Source organism: Phaseolus vulgaris, chromosome 2 (genome assembly GCF_051622355.1).
Source record: "Phaseolus vulgaris cultivar YP4 chromosome 2, ASM5162235v1, whole genome shotgun sequence".
In the NCBI taxonomy this organism is placed as follows: Eukaryota; Viridiplantae; Streptophyta; class Magnoliopsida; order Fabales; family Fabaceae; genus Phaseolus; species Phaseolus vulgaris.
In genome coordinates this window covers 12960580-12979139 of record NC_143499.1, presented here as the reverse complement: position 1 = coordinate 12979139, position 18560 = coordinate 12960580, and the positions used below count along the sequence as shown (strand labels likewise).

Below are 18560 nucleotides of genomic sequence, written 5' to 3'. Positions count from 1 at the left end.
TATTCCTTGAAGTGATAAAATAAATAACAAAAACAAAAGTATCTCCTGATTTCTGAACATGTAAATCATAAAGGAAGAGTTTGGTGAGAAAATGGAATTTGACAAACTCCCAAAAAAGAAACTTCCAAATGTGCACAACCACCAAACTATCATCTTTATAAGATTAATCCTTGCCATGTGCTTAGCTATCTGTCATGCTTCAAACATAGAAGTTTGATTTTTAACTACTACATCACAGTTGCAACTTCGTAATAGAGAACTCTTATATTTCGTAAAAAATCATATAGGAATATGTCACGGAGGTTTAGTTTAATCCTTATAGTGTATGCGTACGAGAATTCTGGCACTAAACCAGAAAATTAAATGGGTCAGTTTATGGAATCTATCACTCTGAGTACTATTAAGGAAATCATGATTCAGAGAAATGTGCTTTCCAGCTTTGCAATTTAAAAGGGAAAAGTGGCCTAAAGGAAAGAAAAAAAGTTAGATCTGGAAAACAATGCTACTTGTTTGTATCTGCATCCCGTGAAGAGTGGACTATTTGCCAAAATATCCTAGCCAACATTTTGAAGGCTTTTTCAGTTGCAAGAAAAAATTGCTTGAGATAAGATAAGTAAGAGACACTTCCATTAGGTTGAGCAACATGGGCTATCAGCTACTACAGATAGTTACACTACTGACAGTGATAGCATTTGGAGGAGCATTTAGGAAAGTAACAGGAGAATGCAGTTCTGATGATTTGGAAGGTTTAATGGCCTTCAAGAATGGGATTCAGATGGATACATCTGCCCGGTTGGCAAAGTGGGTTGGCAGGAGCTGCTGTGAATGGGAAGGTGTTGTCTGTGACAATGCAACAACTAGAGTGACACAGATTCTTCTCCCAGGGCTCATTGAAAAAGATTTGGTTCAAACACAAATGGTGGGTCAACTTTCTCCTTCCATAACTCTCCTCACCTCTCTTGAGATCCTTGATCTCGGTGGCTTAGTAGGCCTCAGTGGAACAATTCCCCGAACAATTGGGTTGCAAATGCCAAAGCTCCAAAAGCTTTATCTTTTTGGCAACAATTTAACTGGCCCAGTACCTGAAAGCATTGGTAATTTTCCAAATCTCCAGGAACTGGCGCTGCATGAAAATAGGATATCTGGGTCAATCCCTTCTAGCCTTGGAAGCTTAAGAAACCTCAAAAGGCTGCTACTTTACTCGAACCAAATTTCAGGTACAATACCCTTCTCACTTGGGAGTTTGACCAATTTGGTAGAGTTGGATGTTCATGACAATGCTCTTATAGGTCATATACCCAACAGCATTGGTCAGATGCTGGCTTTGGAGAAGCTTGATCTTTCAAGCAATATGCTAAGTGGAGGCATACCTTCTTCACTAACAAATTTAACTGCCATTTCAGTTTTGTATTTTGACACCAACTATCTTGAGGGAACCATCCCATTTCCCTCGAGACCTGGTGAAATGCCTTCTCTGGGCTTCTTAAGACTCCACAATAACCACCTGAGTGGAAACATACCTCCCAGTTTTGGCTACCTGATTTCTCTTCAAAGAGTTTCAGTATCAAACAACAAACTTGAAGGAGCATTGCCTTCTAGTTTGGGCAACTTGCATTCTTTGACAGAGCTTTACCTCAGTGACAACTCCTTCTCTGGCCAAATACCAAAATCAGTAGGCCAACTCTCTCAGCTCATAATGTTGAACATTTCCAATAATTTGATTGAATGGCCATTGCCTCAGGAGATGTCTTCCCTTCAAAACCTTCAGACACTTGATCTATCTTTCAATCCTTTGAACCTCTCTTCCATTCCATTATGGCTAACAAGTCTGTCATCTCTTTCCCGCATTTACCTCGCAGGCTGTGGCATCAAGGGCCAAATTCCAGACTTACTGCAAACAACACAGAGTCCAATACAGGAACTGGACTTATCAGGGAACCTTCTCAGTGGACCAATACCATCATGGTTTGGATCCCTCAGTCAGCTGTACTTGTTAAACCTCTCAAGTAATTCACTTGATTTACACCTACCTGATTCCCTCACAAACTTGCCTGGTCTTGGTGTTCTTGATCTTCACTCAAATAAGTTAACGGGCTCCATAACTGGACTATTTAACACTGATCAACGAGATACTACTGGGGGATCACTAACATATATTGATCTTTCTGATAACAACTTCTCAAGTGGAGTAGAGGCTATTGGTGTGGGAGAACAGTTAAACATTCGGTACCTGAATTTGTCTCATAACCTTCTAAATGGTACATTGCCAGGTTCCCTTGGGAGGCTGAACTCCATTCACAGTTTGGATTTGAGCTTCAATGAATTAGCTTCCAACTTGCCAGAAGTTCTGGCAAAGTTGACCTTGTTGGAGAGTCTGAAGCTGCAAAGTAATCACTTCAGTGGAAACATACCCAATGGATTTCTCAAGCTGAGAAAGTTGAAGGAATTGGACTTATCAGATAATGTACTTGAAGGGGAAATTCCAGAGGGTAAACCTCTAATTGACTTTCCTGGGAGTACTTATTCTGGAAATAAAGGTTTGTGTGGAAAGCCTCTTAGTCCCTGTAAACTTTGACAATGGTAAGATATATGAATGGAAACCCGTGAAATCAATTGAGTTGTAGTTTTACTCAAGACCAAGTTGTTTTGGCTACATATCATTGTGAAAACATTTTATTCTTTTTTGGGTGTAAAAACACAGAGATTCACTTGTTTCATTTCACTTCTGAAAATAGAGAATCTCTGGTGTTCCTGAACATTCTTGTATCCTTCTAAGCAGAAACATGTGGCAAATGTTGCATTTTCCTTGTGAAGCTACACTGAAAAATATTTAGAGTATATATAGTCACTGAAAAATTAAAAGTAAATTGCAGTCTTGTTCCATTCAATTTTTCTGTCAAGTATCAACTTAACAATGCTAAACAATCTTCAACAAATTCTATTAGATTCTCTAACACTTTTTATTAACTTGCATTACAAAATAAGGAACGGTGTTAAATTAGATTCCACCATTTGATATGTGTAATAACAATTGTCAGTAGTGACAACTCTCGAAACAGAATTTAATAATTCTGTTTAGTTCAAAAACAGAATTATATATAGATTTTGTTTTATGTTTTTGGGAATATTGAAAAGTTCTCCAGTTTTCTGTATCCTCTACAATCTTCTTTGATGTTGTGAGTGAGTGTGGGTGTGTGTGTTCTGAGTGTGGTGTTCTGTCAACTTAGAACCTGTGAGTGGAGAGAGCTTCATACCTGTTTCAAGTATAACAATTTGATATCAGTTTGTTGGGTGATGATGGTGAACACGGAAGAATTGAAATAAAAAATTATTAAATCAAACAAATTATTAAGATATGTTACTTATAATCAATATTATTAAAATAAATATATATTTTTAAATATCAATAATAATATTTATAAAAATATTATTAAATATCAATAATAATATTTATAAAAATATTATTAAATATTTATCTAATAAAAATAATAATATTTTAAAAATGTTATTGAATTTTTTTAATAAAAAAGTAATATTACAAAAATATTATTAAAAAATTTGTTCTTTTTTTATTAAAGTAATATTCTAAAAATGTTACTAAATCTTTGTAGGAATATTTTTTTATTAAAAAATTAATATTGTAAAATTGTTATTAAAAGTATTTTTCCAATAAAAAATTATATTTAAAAAATATTATTAAATTATTTTAGTAATATTTTATAATAAAAAATAAAATTATAAAAATTTTACTAATTTTTTTTTAAATAAAAAAATAACATTTTTAAAATGTTACTAAAAAACTTTAATAATTTTTTTTTATTAAAGATGTAACATTTTAAAATTGTTATTAAAAATATTTAGTAATATTTTTCATTAAAAATAATATTATAAAAATATCATTAATATAAATATTTTATAATATTTCAACAAATTACTAAATTTTTTAATTAAAAAATTATACAAATTACTTAGGTTTGGATTGCATGAATTTATTGATAAAAGTTTACAATTTGATCTTGGTTAAAATTGATTTTGATGTTTGGATGCTTTTATTCTATAAGCAAACTAGTAATAGAAATATGTCAACACAAAAGCTAATAGTATTTCAATGGATTTTTAATGTTTGAAAGTGAATTCAGACATCTTCTATGAATAAATTAACTTTTGTTCAACTCTACTCATTTATCACATGTTGATTGGAGTTGCTTATTTCATAAAAAAGACAAAAAAAAATAAAAATGTAAGTTTGTTTCTGAAATCAATTTGTGCACATTTTGGAGAAAATGAAGATTTTTCTCATCTACAACAACATAACAATGATACTAATTATTATAAATTGAAATGTAAAAGAGCACAAAAAACTTTATTTATCCATACTTCTCATGAAATCTTTTGTTGTTCCGGATACCAAACAATGTTTAATCCTATTCAGTTAGTGCTAATTTACATTAAATATGAAACAGTGAGTGCAAAAATAATAAGAACCTAAAAACAAGATAATTATTTAATATTGATCATTATTTGGTAAACTTGGTAGCTTCTAAGTGACGTAGTCATTTGTGCTGGTTTCAAATGATTTGAAACTCTTGCTACTAAATTGGGAAACAACACATATGGTGATTGAGGTTTTAGTGCCCATATCACTGAATCTGCAAACTAGAGCAAAGAAATGATTAACCATTGATTCAAGAACTTGTCAACAACTATGAAATATGTATATCATGAATTAAATGAAAAGGTAACACCAATTACCCTTTGTGTTATTATATTTGAAACTTATAATACAACTTAATGAATGTATGAATTCATAAAAGAACTCCATGTAATATGTTTGGTAGGTGCTAATATATCATCCAACCCAGAATCATATTGCTTAAAACTAGGTTGTATATGCTTTGAACAACAAGCAATAACTGTTGAACAAGGTGCTTTGATGATTTCCAAATCTGGCTTGAAGATTTGAAGGATATGCTACTGTGTGTGCTGTTTAGTAGATTTTGAGTTGTTAATTTACACCTAGTTATGATCCAAGCTCAAATGATTCTAAATCTCTTTTGAATGTTTTGGTTTTCAAATTTATGTTAAGTTCAGTTAGTTTTTTTCGTGTTTTAAATCAGTTGAAAAAGCTTTTGTTCAAAGTCTGGTGACTACAACAAGTTTTTCAAGGATTTAAAAGATGATTTGTTTTCTTTTGTCTTCTCTATAAAGCAAAAACAATTGATTATTTTGATAATTGAATTAGGTGTTTTATGTGTTGTCCTTAACAGAAAAGGAAATCAATCAGTTTGTTTTGAAAATCAATCAAGTGTTTCTAACAAAATTCTGTTATAATTTTCAAACTTCTTTTAAATGCTTTTAAAAGTTTTCAATTAATGATCAAACAGTTTTAACCACTTTTTAAAGTCTATATAAAGGCTAGTTATTTTTATCATTTGAAAAAGAAGAAGAAAGTTTATCAAAGAGCTTTTACTCATTCTTGGAGTCTTGGATCATTGCATCATTGCTTGTGTGTAAAGTAGGAATCTGAGTTTTATATTCTATTGTTCTACAATTTTGTAAAGCCCATGTGTATTCTATTTCTTTATTTTAATCTATATTGTGTGTAAAACAGTTTCAAATAGTGTTTTTGGAAACTGTGGTAAGAATGTTGCTAAGAATGTTGTGTTTTTTAGGGGTTCAAGATCAACATTCTTGGTGTGGTTTGTAATTTGGTTTTGATTGCATAGTAAATTTTCAGTGGTTAGCTAAGGATTGAATGTAGCTCATGATTAAGAATGAATCGGTATAAATCTCTCTGTGTGAATCTCTCTTTCCTTACTCTGATAAATAGCTTTATATATTGTTTTGTGTATTATGCTTCTTTAAACAATTAGTTGTTTTGGTAAAACAACTGGTTGTTCTTCATAAAAAAACTGCTAATCTATTAAATAATCCAGTTGAATAAATAAATCAATTGATTGATTTTACAAATCTTTACACTCTACTTCCAATCTTTGCGAAAAGAAATCACCCCCTCTTGTTTAGGCCATACATTCTAATAGTTTCCACCTTCCCTAATATCATTATACTCTGCACATTAGATTAATCTTGCATATTTTTCTGCTTTGTGATCTTTGTGATCTTACATTGTTTCCAAGATGATTAAGTATATGAATATATTGTTGTCAATATACAAGCTAGTTAAGTGCATATTTCAAACAAGTAACATTGATATAATCATTACAAATTAGACAGTGACTACTTGTACTTTTACATTCACATTTTAGGAAACAAATTATTCATTTGCCTTTTATTTACTGCAAATATGGTTTGCATCTAAAAATTTACTTTGCTCTTTAAAATCCCATTTTGTACCATTAGAATCAATACTTCTATGCTTATATTTTCATAGAGGAAGAATGAAAAAGCATTTTGTTGTTGTGATCATTCCACTCCTAAGCTAATATTGACATTTAAATAAAAGTATAATTTTGTTTCTTTTGGAATTACATCATTTTCAAAGTTCATTTTAGATGTGCTTATTTTAAATATTGATTCTTCAGGACAATGTTTAGCATTATTGAAATTTTACCTGATTTTTATCTTTAAAGTATTATTTATCAGTTTTACACTTTAATTAATTTCACAATCAGGTGTAATTTCAAGTTATACTTCGTGAACAAAATTATTCATACAACTATGAGATCTTCTTTGGTCGGGAGCAAATGGATTAACTAAAGGCCAACTTGTTAATTGAGAGATTTGCTAGATTAAAATGTTGTTTTAACAGCTAAGTGACTTTAGGTTTTTCCTCTACAGACTAACTCTTTATGGTATGAAATGTCCAGGGTAAGTGTGGTTTGCATTATGAGGGATGGAATAAAAATTATGTAGTTTGAGCGATGAGATAATTGATAGCCCCTATAAATTTGTATCTCAAGTACATAATTTTAGTTCTTGTAATATGAAAAATAGTAAATTTTGTTCTACTTATTTTGTTCTTCTCACTACGAGCCTTTATAATAAAATCATGAAAATTTATATATCATAACATTTTCAATAAATATTACTACACAAATGTTACTAAAGATTACTACTAGATATATAATAATTAGTAACATTAAAAAAATGTTACTAAATCAAAGAAAATGTTACTAATATGATTTCGTAACATTTTATCGAATGTAACAAATACTTAATGTTTCTAAAAACTTTCAAAAGACTTTCAGTAACATTTTTACATATCAATAAAGACATTTATAAAAATGTCACTAAATACTTTTATAAATTTATTTAAAAAAAAAATAACATTTTAAAAATGTTACTAAATTTTTTAGTAACTTTTTTTAATATAGAGATGGCATTTTAAAAATGTTACTAAATCTTTTTAGTAATATTTTTTAATAAAAAAATAGCATCATAAAAATGTTACAAAAAATTTTTAGTAACTTTTTTTAATAAATAAGTATCATTTTAAAAATATACTAAATCTTTAGTAATATTTGTTAAAAAGAAAGTAACATTATAAAAATGTTACTAAAAATCTTTGTTAACTTTTTTTAATAAATAAGTGACATTTGAAAAATGTTACTAAATCTTTTTAATAATTTTTTTTATAAAAAAGTAACAATATAAAAATGTTACCGAAAATTTGTAGTAATTTTTTTCAATAAAAAAGTGATATTTAAAAAATGTTACTAAATCTTTTTAGTAATATTTTTTAATAAAAAAGTAATATATAAAAATGTTACTAAAAATATTTAGTAAATTGTTTGATTAGAAAATTATACAGATTACTTAGGTTTGGATTGTTAAATTTAATAATTTATGTTTGAATGCTTTTATTCTATAAGCAAGCGTAATAACTCTGTCAACACAAATGCTAATAGTATTTAAATGAATTTTTAATGTTTGAAAGTGAATTTAGACATGTCTTGTCAATAAATTGTCACTTTTGTTTACCATGTAGCATGTACTACAATTACAGTCTCACAATCAATTCATGTATTATAGGAATGACACTGGTAGTCATTCACTATAAAGCATATACTTATTCAACATCAAAACCTTTCTCCTTTAGTTCAGTTGCAACCTCATTCTTCAACCTCAGTCACAACTTTTGAGCTTTATCATCCTTCTCTTGCTAATGAAATCATTCAATGCTTCTTCATGCTCTTTCAGCCTTGGCTTCAGTTTCCCCCACCCAGTGATGAATTCTCAATATAGAGTCACAGAGCCCCAAGCAAGGCATAAGTAGCAAGCCCTTCGCAACATGTTTCAAAAAGTAGTAGTCTTCTCTTTCAAACCCAATATTTTTCAGGTATTTTTTGGAATTCATTGAAATCAACGAATGAAAACATGCATTCGAAGATAATTATATGAAGAAAATGCAATGAAACAAAAAGAAAAGTTTGACTTTCTGTTGCAGACATTTCATCAAACAGCTGATGAGCGAAACATGGGTTCCACTCAAACTGCTCACTTCGTAGAACATAAAAAAGGTACATGTTTTGGGGTCTTAAAATACTTAGGAAACATTGTAATAGTCACCATCTTGTTCCTAGGTTTGTTGATTAAATTACCCTTACACTAAGCCATAATACCAAGCTTCTACTAGCAAGTTTAATATATTAAGAGATTTTGATTTTCTCATTGTTGTCTTCTAAAATCACTATCTTGGTTCTTCTGATCCCACTTTGACGAGTTTTAGTCCACTTGATTTAGTATAAATGTAGTCTCTCAGATGATAAATGGTGTGGTCACTTTTTCATATTAAATCTTGTGTTCAATGTCAGCTAAATTATATATTCAATTGTAATGTATTTAATAAAAAGAAAAAAAGATGATTACAATAATTTAAATTGAAATGTATAAACCGTATATATGGTTTAACATGAACCAACCTCCAGAACTCCAATCCAAAAGCATATATATAAGTTGTGAATGTAAACCAGTCAAGAAAATAAGCAGTTGGCAAGTGTTGCAAGACTCCCCACTAGGCCTTTCATGTTTATTGGAAGAATCTGTGATATGATATATTCAACAAATTAACTTTGACAGTGACTTCAAATGCAACCCATAAAGCACACCACAAATTTTTATTTCAACAATTTCTGTTACAAACAAATGCAATCATTTAATTCTCTATTTCACAAGTAAAGTGATCACAAGAAGAAATTGAATAGTCAAAATAATTATATCCATACATTAAAAATGATAGTTTATTATTTTTTTTTTACAAAAAAAGTGGAATTGTTTTCAGGTTGTCGGATATTCTAACTTCATTATTCCTAATCATAAAACTTGATAGGTGGATGATTGTTTTGGTAGCAACAAACTAGCTAGACCTATGTCTTTTAGGAAGGGGCAAATGAGTAACAACAAAACAAATAACTTCTACCAAACCTTTCCAATTAGTTGGATTGGTTACCCAAATCAAATAATTTGATAATATTTTTTCATAATAAAATATATTGACAACTTATTGATACCTAAATCCTCCATTGTTTTTCACAATTAATTATTGTTTTTCTTTCCTCACAATTATATACATACAAAGGTATATTTTATTGGCTTTTCAGTCGGATGCAAACAAAGCCAATGTCTTCTTTGTTTGAGATCTACAAATCAAGATGTAGTTCTTCTGCTGGTTGAAGCAACAACCCTATGAATAACACGACTCCATATAAAATGTCTATTTTAGGATACCTTAAATGGTAATAAAAATATAGAAAATATAAGGGTCATACATTAGAATAAAAATTCTGAATGCTTATTACCTTAATTTCATTCAATTCGACAAAAATATCAGTATCAAAGCCTGAGAGCACTTGAAAGGAAGTTTCAAAACACTTTTGTCATTCCCATTTTTGCCTATATTCAGTAAAGCAACTTCACTTTGAGAAACTATTAACACAAATTTGATGATTAGGGGAAGAAAAAAAAGCATGATTGATTAAAGTCTTGTGTTTCTTTTCATTTGTCGTGTTGGTGTTAAAATTTTGTAGCTCATTTCTCTCTACAGTGACCACTTTTCTTATTTTCATCAACTCTTCTAGAAATAAAACCACTTCATTTCAATGAGTTGTGTTCAGGATTTGAAATTTAGGCCACAGTTATTTAAGCTCAATCACCTAAAATATATATCCTTCCTCAATTGTTTTCAAACACAAACCAAGTTTCCAGCTACCATTCTTGCTGGAAACTGGCAAAAACTGGCTAGCAACTTAAAAATCATTGGAATTTAGATCAAATCCAGGTGTCATTGAAAAAATTCCCTCATAATTTGTCTGCTCAAGAACCTTCAATTCATTATCGGCTTTTTACCTACTTTTTTTCTTTTTTATTTTTAAGAAATAATATCAATAATATTTTATTTTAAAATATTATTCCAACTAAACTATTTCTATAATATTTTGATCATCATTTTATTTACAAATTTAGTTTTTTTAGAAAAAATAATTAATATTAAATAAAAGTTATTTTGAAGTTTAAAATAAGTTGTAACAATCATGTGTCCCTCTAACTACAACTTGCAAGTGAGATATATACAATGAATATTCGATAGGATTGTAAGTAATCATTGTTTTCGATTTGCTTATTATTTTTATATTCACATGTTACAATAATAAGTAATCATTTGATATATGAATAAATAATTAAGATGAGAAATTTTATTAACGATTGACAATTGAAACAAAAACTATTGACATTTAAAAAATTATAACTACCAAGTATTTTTAACACTAAATTTTTTTTAGGTCTTCAAGTTCTCCTTCATCTTTTCCTCGGAGGGGTTATTTGTGGTTCAAACCCCCTCTTCTTCGACAACAAAACTCCACCTCGGACCTCATTACCGGAGTTCGAAGTAGTGACCAACTCTTCGCCCATATAAAGTTCCTTCTCTAATGTGGTTCCACCGCTCTAGTTGCAAACGTCGTTGGGTTGTTGATGAGGATGATGAGAGGGTTGTGGTTGGGAGAGAGAAGGGGAGAGGGTTTTTAGATGTTGGGTTGAAGGTGAAAACATGTTTTAATGGGGAAGAACGGAGAGAGGGAAGAGAAATGTGTTAGATTACATCTGAAAATATGTGTGCATAATAATGTCTTTAAGTTTGTCACATCATCACAAGTTAATGTCATTGATGGAAATTTAACATAAATGACCAACTTACTTACTTTTTAAAAGACCTCATAATTAAATTGACTTTTTTTAAAACCACTTTCTAAAAAAATTAGCAGACAGATGATGGTCAATGAGTAAGTTCATGAGAATATACTTAATACATAAGAGATAAATCAGATAAAAAAAAATGCAAAACATATCAATTACACCTAGGTCTAATATCCATCAATTTTTAGAATGTTTTAAATTGTTGAAAGATATTACCAATAATTGGTGACACCTTATGAGTATAATAAAAAAAATATCCTGATTTATTTGAACTTGATTCGTGAAATTACTGTTTAAACTTCAAATTAAAATTGACATGATAATTTTAAGTAGGAATGACACACTAAGTCAATAGACTTATCCCTAGTTCATTATTACTGTTATCATTGTGGGAGGTTGAATTGACATTTTCATCAAATTTTCTCAAGTCATTTATTTCAGTTTTTTTTATAATTTTTATATTAGGTGTAAAATATTAAAATAAAAGAATTGAAAGATTACAATTTTTGGATTATGTTATTTAAAGATGTAAATATGCAATGATATTCTAATTTAATTCATAAACACTTATAAATTAAATCATAAATGATATGATGTAAATATGTAAGGAAATCATTGACAAGTCCAATCCCAATTGGTTTTAGCGCTAGATGCTATCAAATACATAGAGTTGGGATGTTTCGTAAAAATAGTTTCACTTTTTTTTCAGGGAATTTTATGTTTAAGCACTAAAATACTGAATGAGTATTAAAATTTCTATCTTCATCTTAATACCAATATTTTTTTACTTAAATATGTTTTTAGTCTTTCTACTTAGATAAAATTGAAATTCTTCCTCCATCAAAATTATAGACTAATTGTTTTCTTGTACTTTGGAAAGTTTTGAAAAAAATATAAAAAATTATAAGGGGTTGTATTGGTAAGATCCAACGGTAAACAACTGTCCACATGAAAAACAACAAAAAAATAAATTAATATTTTTGTTTATATTTAGATTACATTTATCAATTTGAAAGTATAGATAAATTTGCCACAAAAGCTTCTAGAAAGAAAAATAAATAAACTTATTTATAAATTAAAATTAATTTATACACAAGCTTAAAATAAAAAGAGTTTATATATATTATTTATTATAATATATTTTTGTCATATAAAAAATATTAATTATAATATACTTTTTAAATGCTTTTAATATTTTTAATATAATTTATTTTTATTTTATATAAAAAAAATTAGAATTAAATGACAAACAAGCTAGAGTCATTTGCTAAGATTTTTTCAAGATTTTTCAAAGTATAAAGAAATAATTAGTCTAGCGTCTTAATAAGGACGAAATTTAATTTTACCTAAAAATACATTGTTTAAAGACATATTTAAATCATATATTTTTTAAAAATTAAACATATATTCAAATCTTAACTATTATCCTATGTGAAGCGTCTGTTTTATCTAAAAACTGATTAAATGAGTTAGAGTCACATCATCATGAATATAATTAGTTTATGTATGAAAATTGACAACCCAATTGAAGTTTGTAAACCCTAACCCTAAACACTTTAATTGTAAGAAACACTAAATTATACATGTTAACAATAAACACAATCAATGCAAATGTATGTGCATATTAGAATTTAGTGAAAACTACTCCTAAAATTCTCATTTGACAATTAAAGCACTTAGGTGAGTTATGTGTCTGACACACCCTAAATATGCTTCATATTATTGAACCCTAACACAAACATTTCCACCACCAGTTGCTTTCAATCACTGTGCACACGTTCAATTCGTAACACAGTACATTTTACACTTGTGGTAGTTGTACATTCAGGAATCACCTCCATAAATAAATATAAAAAGGACATTTGATCAGAACCCACGTGTTTCCATTTATGTTGCTTTATGATAAATCATTTTTTGTTCAACGAATGAATAAGTAGCCATAGGTAGGACCATGTTTCTATTTGAAGTTGCCATCTTTAATCACACCTATGTTGTTTATGTAATTCATCAAAAATAACCCATAACAGTTTCCTTCAAACTTTTATTACCAGATAAAATTCACATGTAACTGAGTTTTACCAGTAAGTGAATTTTATGTAATAATAAAAAGTATACAGGGAAAGAAACGCTTCTACAAATTATCATCATTGATCATAAATTATGAGATTGCAAATGCTTATGCTATTTATATATCAGAGGGGATCCTGAGTTAGCCCCAGTTGTTGGTAATTCAAGTAATCAATGCCATTTAATCTAATACAACATAACACATGTTCTGGCAGCTCCTCTTGTTTGTTACCCTGTTACACCAAATGTTACAAAAACCAATGTTAGTATCAGAGAGAAGAAAATAGATTTTGGCACAACAGAAACCACTTGCCTGAATTGTGAGGCCAACATCTAGAGTGCAAATCTTTAATCTTTCTAGGAAAGCTTCAAACCCTTTCCTTGATATATAACTGAATCTATGCATATCCAAATCAATCTCAAAGTAATTTTCACCCTGTAAAAAGATAATTCAATTGGAGGTATTATTCATAAAACAATTTATCATGTGAGTCTGCTAAACAATATATATCCGTAACAAGACAAAAATATGTACATAGCTTTCTTCACATCACACTGTATGTTACCATGTCTTATTACTTTTCCTTTTTCTGAGTTGTGAAATTTGCAGTACAAATAATAACATTGTTCATTAAATAGTTAGAAGAATCAGTGGTTATGTGATTGGAAGGAAATGTCACGCATTAAAGTACTGCACGTGGAGGTCCCTTGTCTTTTATAGTGAAATGACACCACTGAATTGCGAGGCAAAGCTATACAGAAAACACAAGAAATCCATAAAGATGAAACCAAAGAGTACACACATCAACAATGAGAAGGAGCCCACAGGAAAACTTTGAACTTCAGCTTTCACTTTTACAAAGTCCTAATTTCATGATATGCATTTTTGGTTTTCTCGGTGATTGACCATTCTGAATTAACTGCTAGATAAACAAAGTTCAAGACATATCATGCTGCCACTAACTGCCATCACTAATCACACAATGACATGAATGTGGACACAAGCAGGACCACCTTATCATTAAAGTATAATAACACGTATGCATGTATAGAACGTCACGTTCAGATTCTGTCTGTCATATTCAGCTTCAAGATGCTATCAAATGGAATAATGGGGTGATTAAATGAAATTATGCAAGTAAAAAGAGCTTGGTTTTCTGATTCTTCAAGATCATTTAAGATTTTATGTTGCCCATTATCAAGTTGAGTGCTTATAACAGGTTTATTATAATCAGTGTCTTAGTGGATGGGTAATGAGACAAACCGTGTAAAACTCATGCTGGGGACGTGAAAGAACAGGTTTCTCATTGTAAGCTTGCATAAGCTTCCTTTCTGCTGCACTCAAATGAAGATCTTCCAAGTTGACAACACGGCCTAATATTTTCAACCTTTCCCTGAAGGGTGCAATTGTATCTACGGGAAAACCCTTTACCTTTTCAACTTCATCGTCCATCAATCTCTGTACAACGACATAGATGGATGTTATTTCATCAGCTACACATAGGTCAGTAAAAAGAAGTAATAGAGTTTTCCTCAAATTAACAGACAAAAAAGGCAACAATATGGTAATTGAAAAGGAGACATTAAATCTAACTTAACACTACTAAACATTCAATACTAGTAGGTCTTCTATGCTATACGATCATGATTTACAGCTAATACATCACATTATTACTCGAAATCTTTTTATTTTGTGGACAATAATCTTAGTAACCAAGAAAATATAGAGATGACAGCAATTTTAACAGGGTGTACCACACTCTCAGGAATATTGAGCACTAATTGACACATGAAGGCTCCATCTTACTCTGATGCTTTCTTGAAAAGACAGTGGAAGCTCCTTGGAGTAACTTTCCGAAAGTTTAAAGTACAAAACAATGCTCATTCCTTCACCATCAGTTTCTCCTTGAAAAAGTGTGGCAGGATAGAGTGGAACCTAAATTCCGCAAAACAAAAAAGTATAAGAATATGCAGCCACAAATTGTTCTGTTGACAATACCATATTAACTAAAGGCAAAAAGATAAGTATTAGAATGGACCTACAAGAAATTCCTGTTGGAAATAGAACAATTAATAGCAATTATAGCATAAAGTATAACTAAATTTTAGCAATGTAGGAGTACCTGAACGTTTACAACAAGTATGGGAGGAAATTTCCCTGAGGAACTCATAACAGGAAGTTCCACAAAGCGAGCTATATGGTCTACTTTCCGTGGAGACAAGAAAACATCTACACCAAATGGGTAATATGCAGAATAATTAGGAGCGAAGTCCTTTTTCTTATCCCTGCATAACAACACCAAAGTCAAACACTATTTGTCTGAAACATCTTATTTTAACTTTAAAACTATATATGCATTTATTAACACATGGGTGAACATGCACTGTCAAACAAACTACAGACAAATCTTAATCTTACTTGAAATAATTTACTCCTCGAACTTTAAAAGTGGCTGCGTCAATTTGTGACCAACAATCGAGCATTTTCTTCTCAATTGGACAAAAGGGTACTTGAGAACCTGCAACTGGTCTTTGTAGAAGTTTCTTTGAGGAGACTGAAAACAAGAAAAGGGAACGTAAAATAAGAATTACAGCAATTGTATTTTCTCAAATCGCATCACAAGATAGATGCATTCTCCTGGAAAATGCAATTTACTAAATTATCTTTTGCAATGTAATTACAAATTAACTCTACACGCTATATAAAAAAATAAATGTTCTTCCTTCCAGCTATTAGCTAGACACAAAAAACTCTTAAAAGATACTTAAACTAATGTTAAGATAAAATGAACCATGGAGTCACAAGAAAACTGTTTCAAGAATTTCAACTCACATAGAGTAGCATTCCCGTGTCCTTCTTTCCATTTAAAGGAAACCTTTGTAGGAGTCTTCTTCCTTGCATTAGGAGGACTAGAACTTGATGATCTTCTCTTTTCAATGGAAGGAATGGTAGATGCAAGACATGGCAAACAATTGTTCGGAAGAATCCCACAGTTATCCAAAAGTCCATCATCCTTGTTGGAGTTCGCGTCAACCGAGGAAATTTCATCAAGGAACACAGGCTCACGGGGAGAATCAATGACATCTACACCAGAATATTGAACACCTGAGCTTCTGGAAGCCTCAGACATATTTGCAAAATTTCCTGCCTGTAATTCCTGTTTCTGAATTTGATCTGTGGAAACTCCATGGTTGCCATTTCTTGAAGATGGAAAACTTAATACAGACCCTCCTTCAATCCCACTCAGAGATACAACATCTGCAGATATAAATTGTCTTAATAATCATTTTTAAGGGTAATAGTATCTAAAAATCACTAAGTAGGAAGCAAAATATAAATAAATTTAAAAACGGAAAATTATACCATCAGGAACACTCTGGTAATCATCATCACAGTCAGAGTCAAATACTGCAACCGAATCAAACCATGCCTCTTCTATACTTCCTGTTGCTGTTGCCTCACATTAAAATTCCAAAAACACGTTAGCAATGATAAAAGCCAAACTAAAGCTTGCCAGGATTTCAGAAGAAAAAAAATGGTTTATGCAGTAGCTGTAATAAACTAGATGTTATATGGTATGCTTATCAAAATAACTAAATAAGCAATCACCCATAGAAGAAACAGATCAACATGGCCAGAGAGCTGAAATATTCCATTGAATTACTTTTCAATAAAGGTGACCTGGGTCTGAAATGATATCCGTAATGACAGAAATTAACAAGTATATTCAGTTCCCCTTTCAGAATTAACATTAATTTGCTTCAAATAGTAAAACTCATGCAATTGTAAGTACTCATGTCAGTAATAATATGGATCTAATTCCAGCAACTAATGCTAGTTTCATGAACTCGTTGATCAAGCCTAAAAGCGAAGCTGGAATGGGTAGAGGCATATCATAAATGCACAACTCACCAACTACGATTGTGCTCAACCACCTACGCATAGACATCATATCGGTATTACTGTTACCCACAAATTTCAACACCACTTTTCCAGCTGAAGTCTTACTACGTTTATCCTTAGTTCTAGTCCCAAAATTAAATTTCAACTCCTCCCTTCATAATGAAAATAGAAATAGTTTAGCTAAGCCTGCAAGTATGTCACAAAAACAAAAATATTCACAATGCTTTGGTTGCAAATCACAATAATTTGCACCAATTATTAACATACACTTCATCCTCCTATAAACCATTTCTTCGCTTAGCTTCAGCCGCAACTTCAGATTTCCTATACCCATCCTTTACACGCAAAGTGACCAGCTTCACCAACAACATTTCCCAAAGTTCAAAACTCCAAGTCTCCAACTACCCGAAAAGTACCAAAACGATTCGCAAACTCAACACAACAGAATTCTAAGTTTCCAACAAACAACAAAAATTGCAATTCAAAACAAAAGAAAACGCCAAACATATGTCTGCTCTCTCATTTGCAGCCTTCTCTCCAGATAATCCTTTCACAGAAATGCAACCCAGAAGACCAAACAAAAGATTAAAAAAAAAGGATGCAGTAAAATATCAACCTTGGAAAGTGGGGTTGGCAAAGGAACAATCAGGCAACCCTGCCCCATCAACCTTCTCCAATGATCCCTTACACAACCGTGAAGTAACTTTTCTCCTGAGTCCCTCTCTCCTCCTCTTCCTGGTTTTCTTCTTGGAAGAGCTCAACCTCCCTCCCACGCACCCTTGTGGAGTTGAAACACACGCTCCCATATGATCAACACCTTTGTCTCAGATCCCTCACCACCAACAACAACAAGACCAACACCCCAGAAAGTTCTGTCATATAGACACCATGATAAGGAAAACAGCATAAACTAGAAAAAGAAAAATGAGCAAACAAAAGGAGCAGTTGAAGAAGCTACCGGCTGAGGCTTTTTGTTGAAGTTACAAGAAAGCCTTCCACTTTCTTTGCGCCCATATCATAATGAAACCAATAAATAAGCTACCCCAGAGAAACAGAACACGAAAAATGAAAACAATAAAAAAAAAGTCAAAATTTTCATCCTTATGATGATTCTAAGAAAATAATAATAGAAATAATAGAGTACAGTAAGGGTAGTTGTTGTAGTTGGCAGGAGCGTGGGGGTCCCTTGTGGCACGTGGCGTAAGATAATTAGGCGAACGTGTGGAAGAGTGGTACAGAATGCAGCGATTGTGGATCAAAATCTACGTTGTTGCTTGCTACTGTTCTTTTGGCGTTTATCTGACGTCGTTTCACACACTCATGTAAAGTTCTCAGTATCTTTATCCACCTCCGTATATTGCGTGTAGTCAATCCAAATCTGTGTTTGTAGAGAAAATCAAAGCTCACTGCGTTGAGACACAAACATTCATATTAGTAC

At 31.0% G+C, this 18560-nt stretch overlaps 2 protein-coding genes and 1 pseudogene across 5 annotated transcripts; 1 reads left to right on the top strand and 2 right to left on the bottom strand.

Moving 5' to 3' along the window:
* The first annotated feature begins 254 nt into the window (after window positions 1-254).
* On the top strand, window positions 255-2813 carry LOC137810705 (uncharacterized). Of its 2 annotated transcripts, XM_090298293.1 has the most exons (2): window positions 523-1217; window positions 1860-2813. In XM_090298293.1, the coding sequence occupies exons 1-2, from the start codon at window positions 644-646 to the stop codon at window positions 2573-2575; spliced, it is 1290 nt and encodes a 429-aa protein (XP_090154419.1). In that variant the 5' UTR covers window positions 523-643; the 3' UTR covers window positions 2576-2813. The 2 variants fall into 2 exon arrangements, with proteins under 2 accessions (XP_068468213.1, XP_090154419.1); XM_068612112.1 differs by having other exon boundaries at window positions 255-2813.
* A 5216-nt stretch (window positions 2814-8029) lies between these two features.
* On the bottom strand, window positions 8030-8517 carry LOC150029004 (uncharacterized; annotated as a pseudogene).
* A 4763-nt stretch (window positions 8518-13280) lies between these two features.
* Window positions 13281-18527, bottom strand: LOC137810704 (uncharacterized). 3 transcript variants are annotated; one of them, XM_068612108.2, is made up of 11 exons: window positions 18267-18527; window positions 18081-18160; window positions 17739-17994; window positions 16583-16669; window positions 16052-16477; window positions 15638-15773; window positions 15342-15504; window positions 15026-15154; window positions 14483-14677; window positions 13532-13654; window positions 13281-13451 (listed from the first exon to the last, which is right to left on the bottom strand). In XM_068612108.2, the coding sequence occupies exons 3-11, from the start codon at window positions 17926-17928 to the stop codon at window positions 13344-13346; spliced, it is 1557 nt and encodes a 518-aa protein (XP_068468209.1). In that variant the 5' UTR covers window positions 17929-17994; window positions 18081-18160; window positions 18267-18527; the 3' UTR covers window positions 13281-13343. The 3 variants fall into 3 exon arrangements, 2 of the variants coding, with proteins under 2 accessions (XP_068468209.1, XP_068468211.1); XR_016518454.1 differs by lacking the exon at window positions 18267-18527 and having other exon boundaries at window positions 14974-15154; window positions 18081-18189; XM_068612110.2 differs by lacking the exons at window positions 17739-17994; window positions 18081-18160; window positions 18267-18527 and adding exons at window positions 17132-17274; window positions 17390-17701.
* Window positions 18528-18560: the final 33 nt, after the last annotated feature.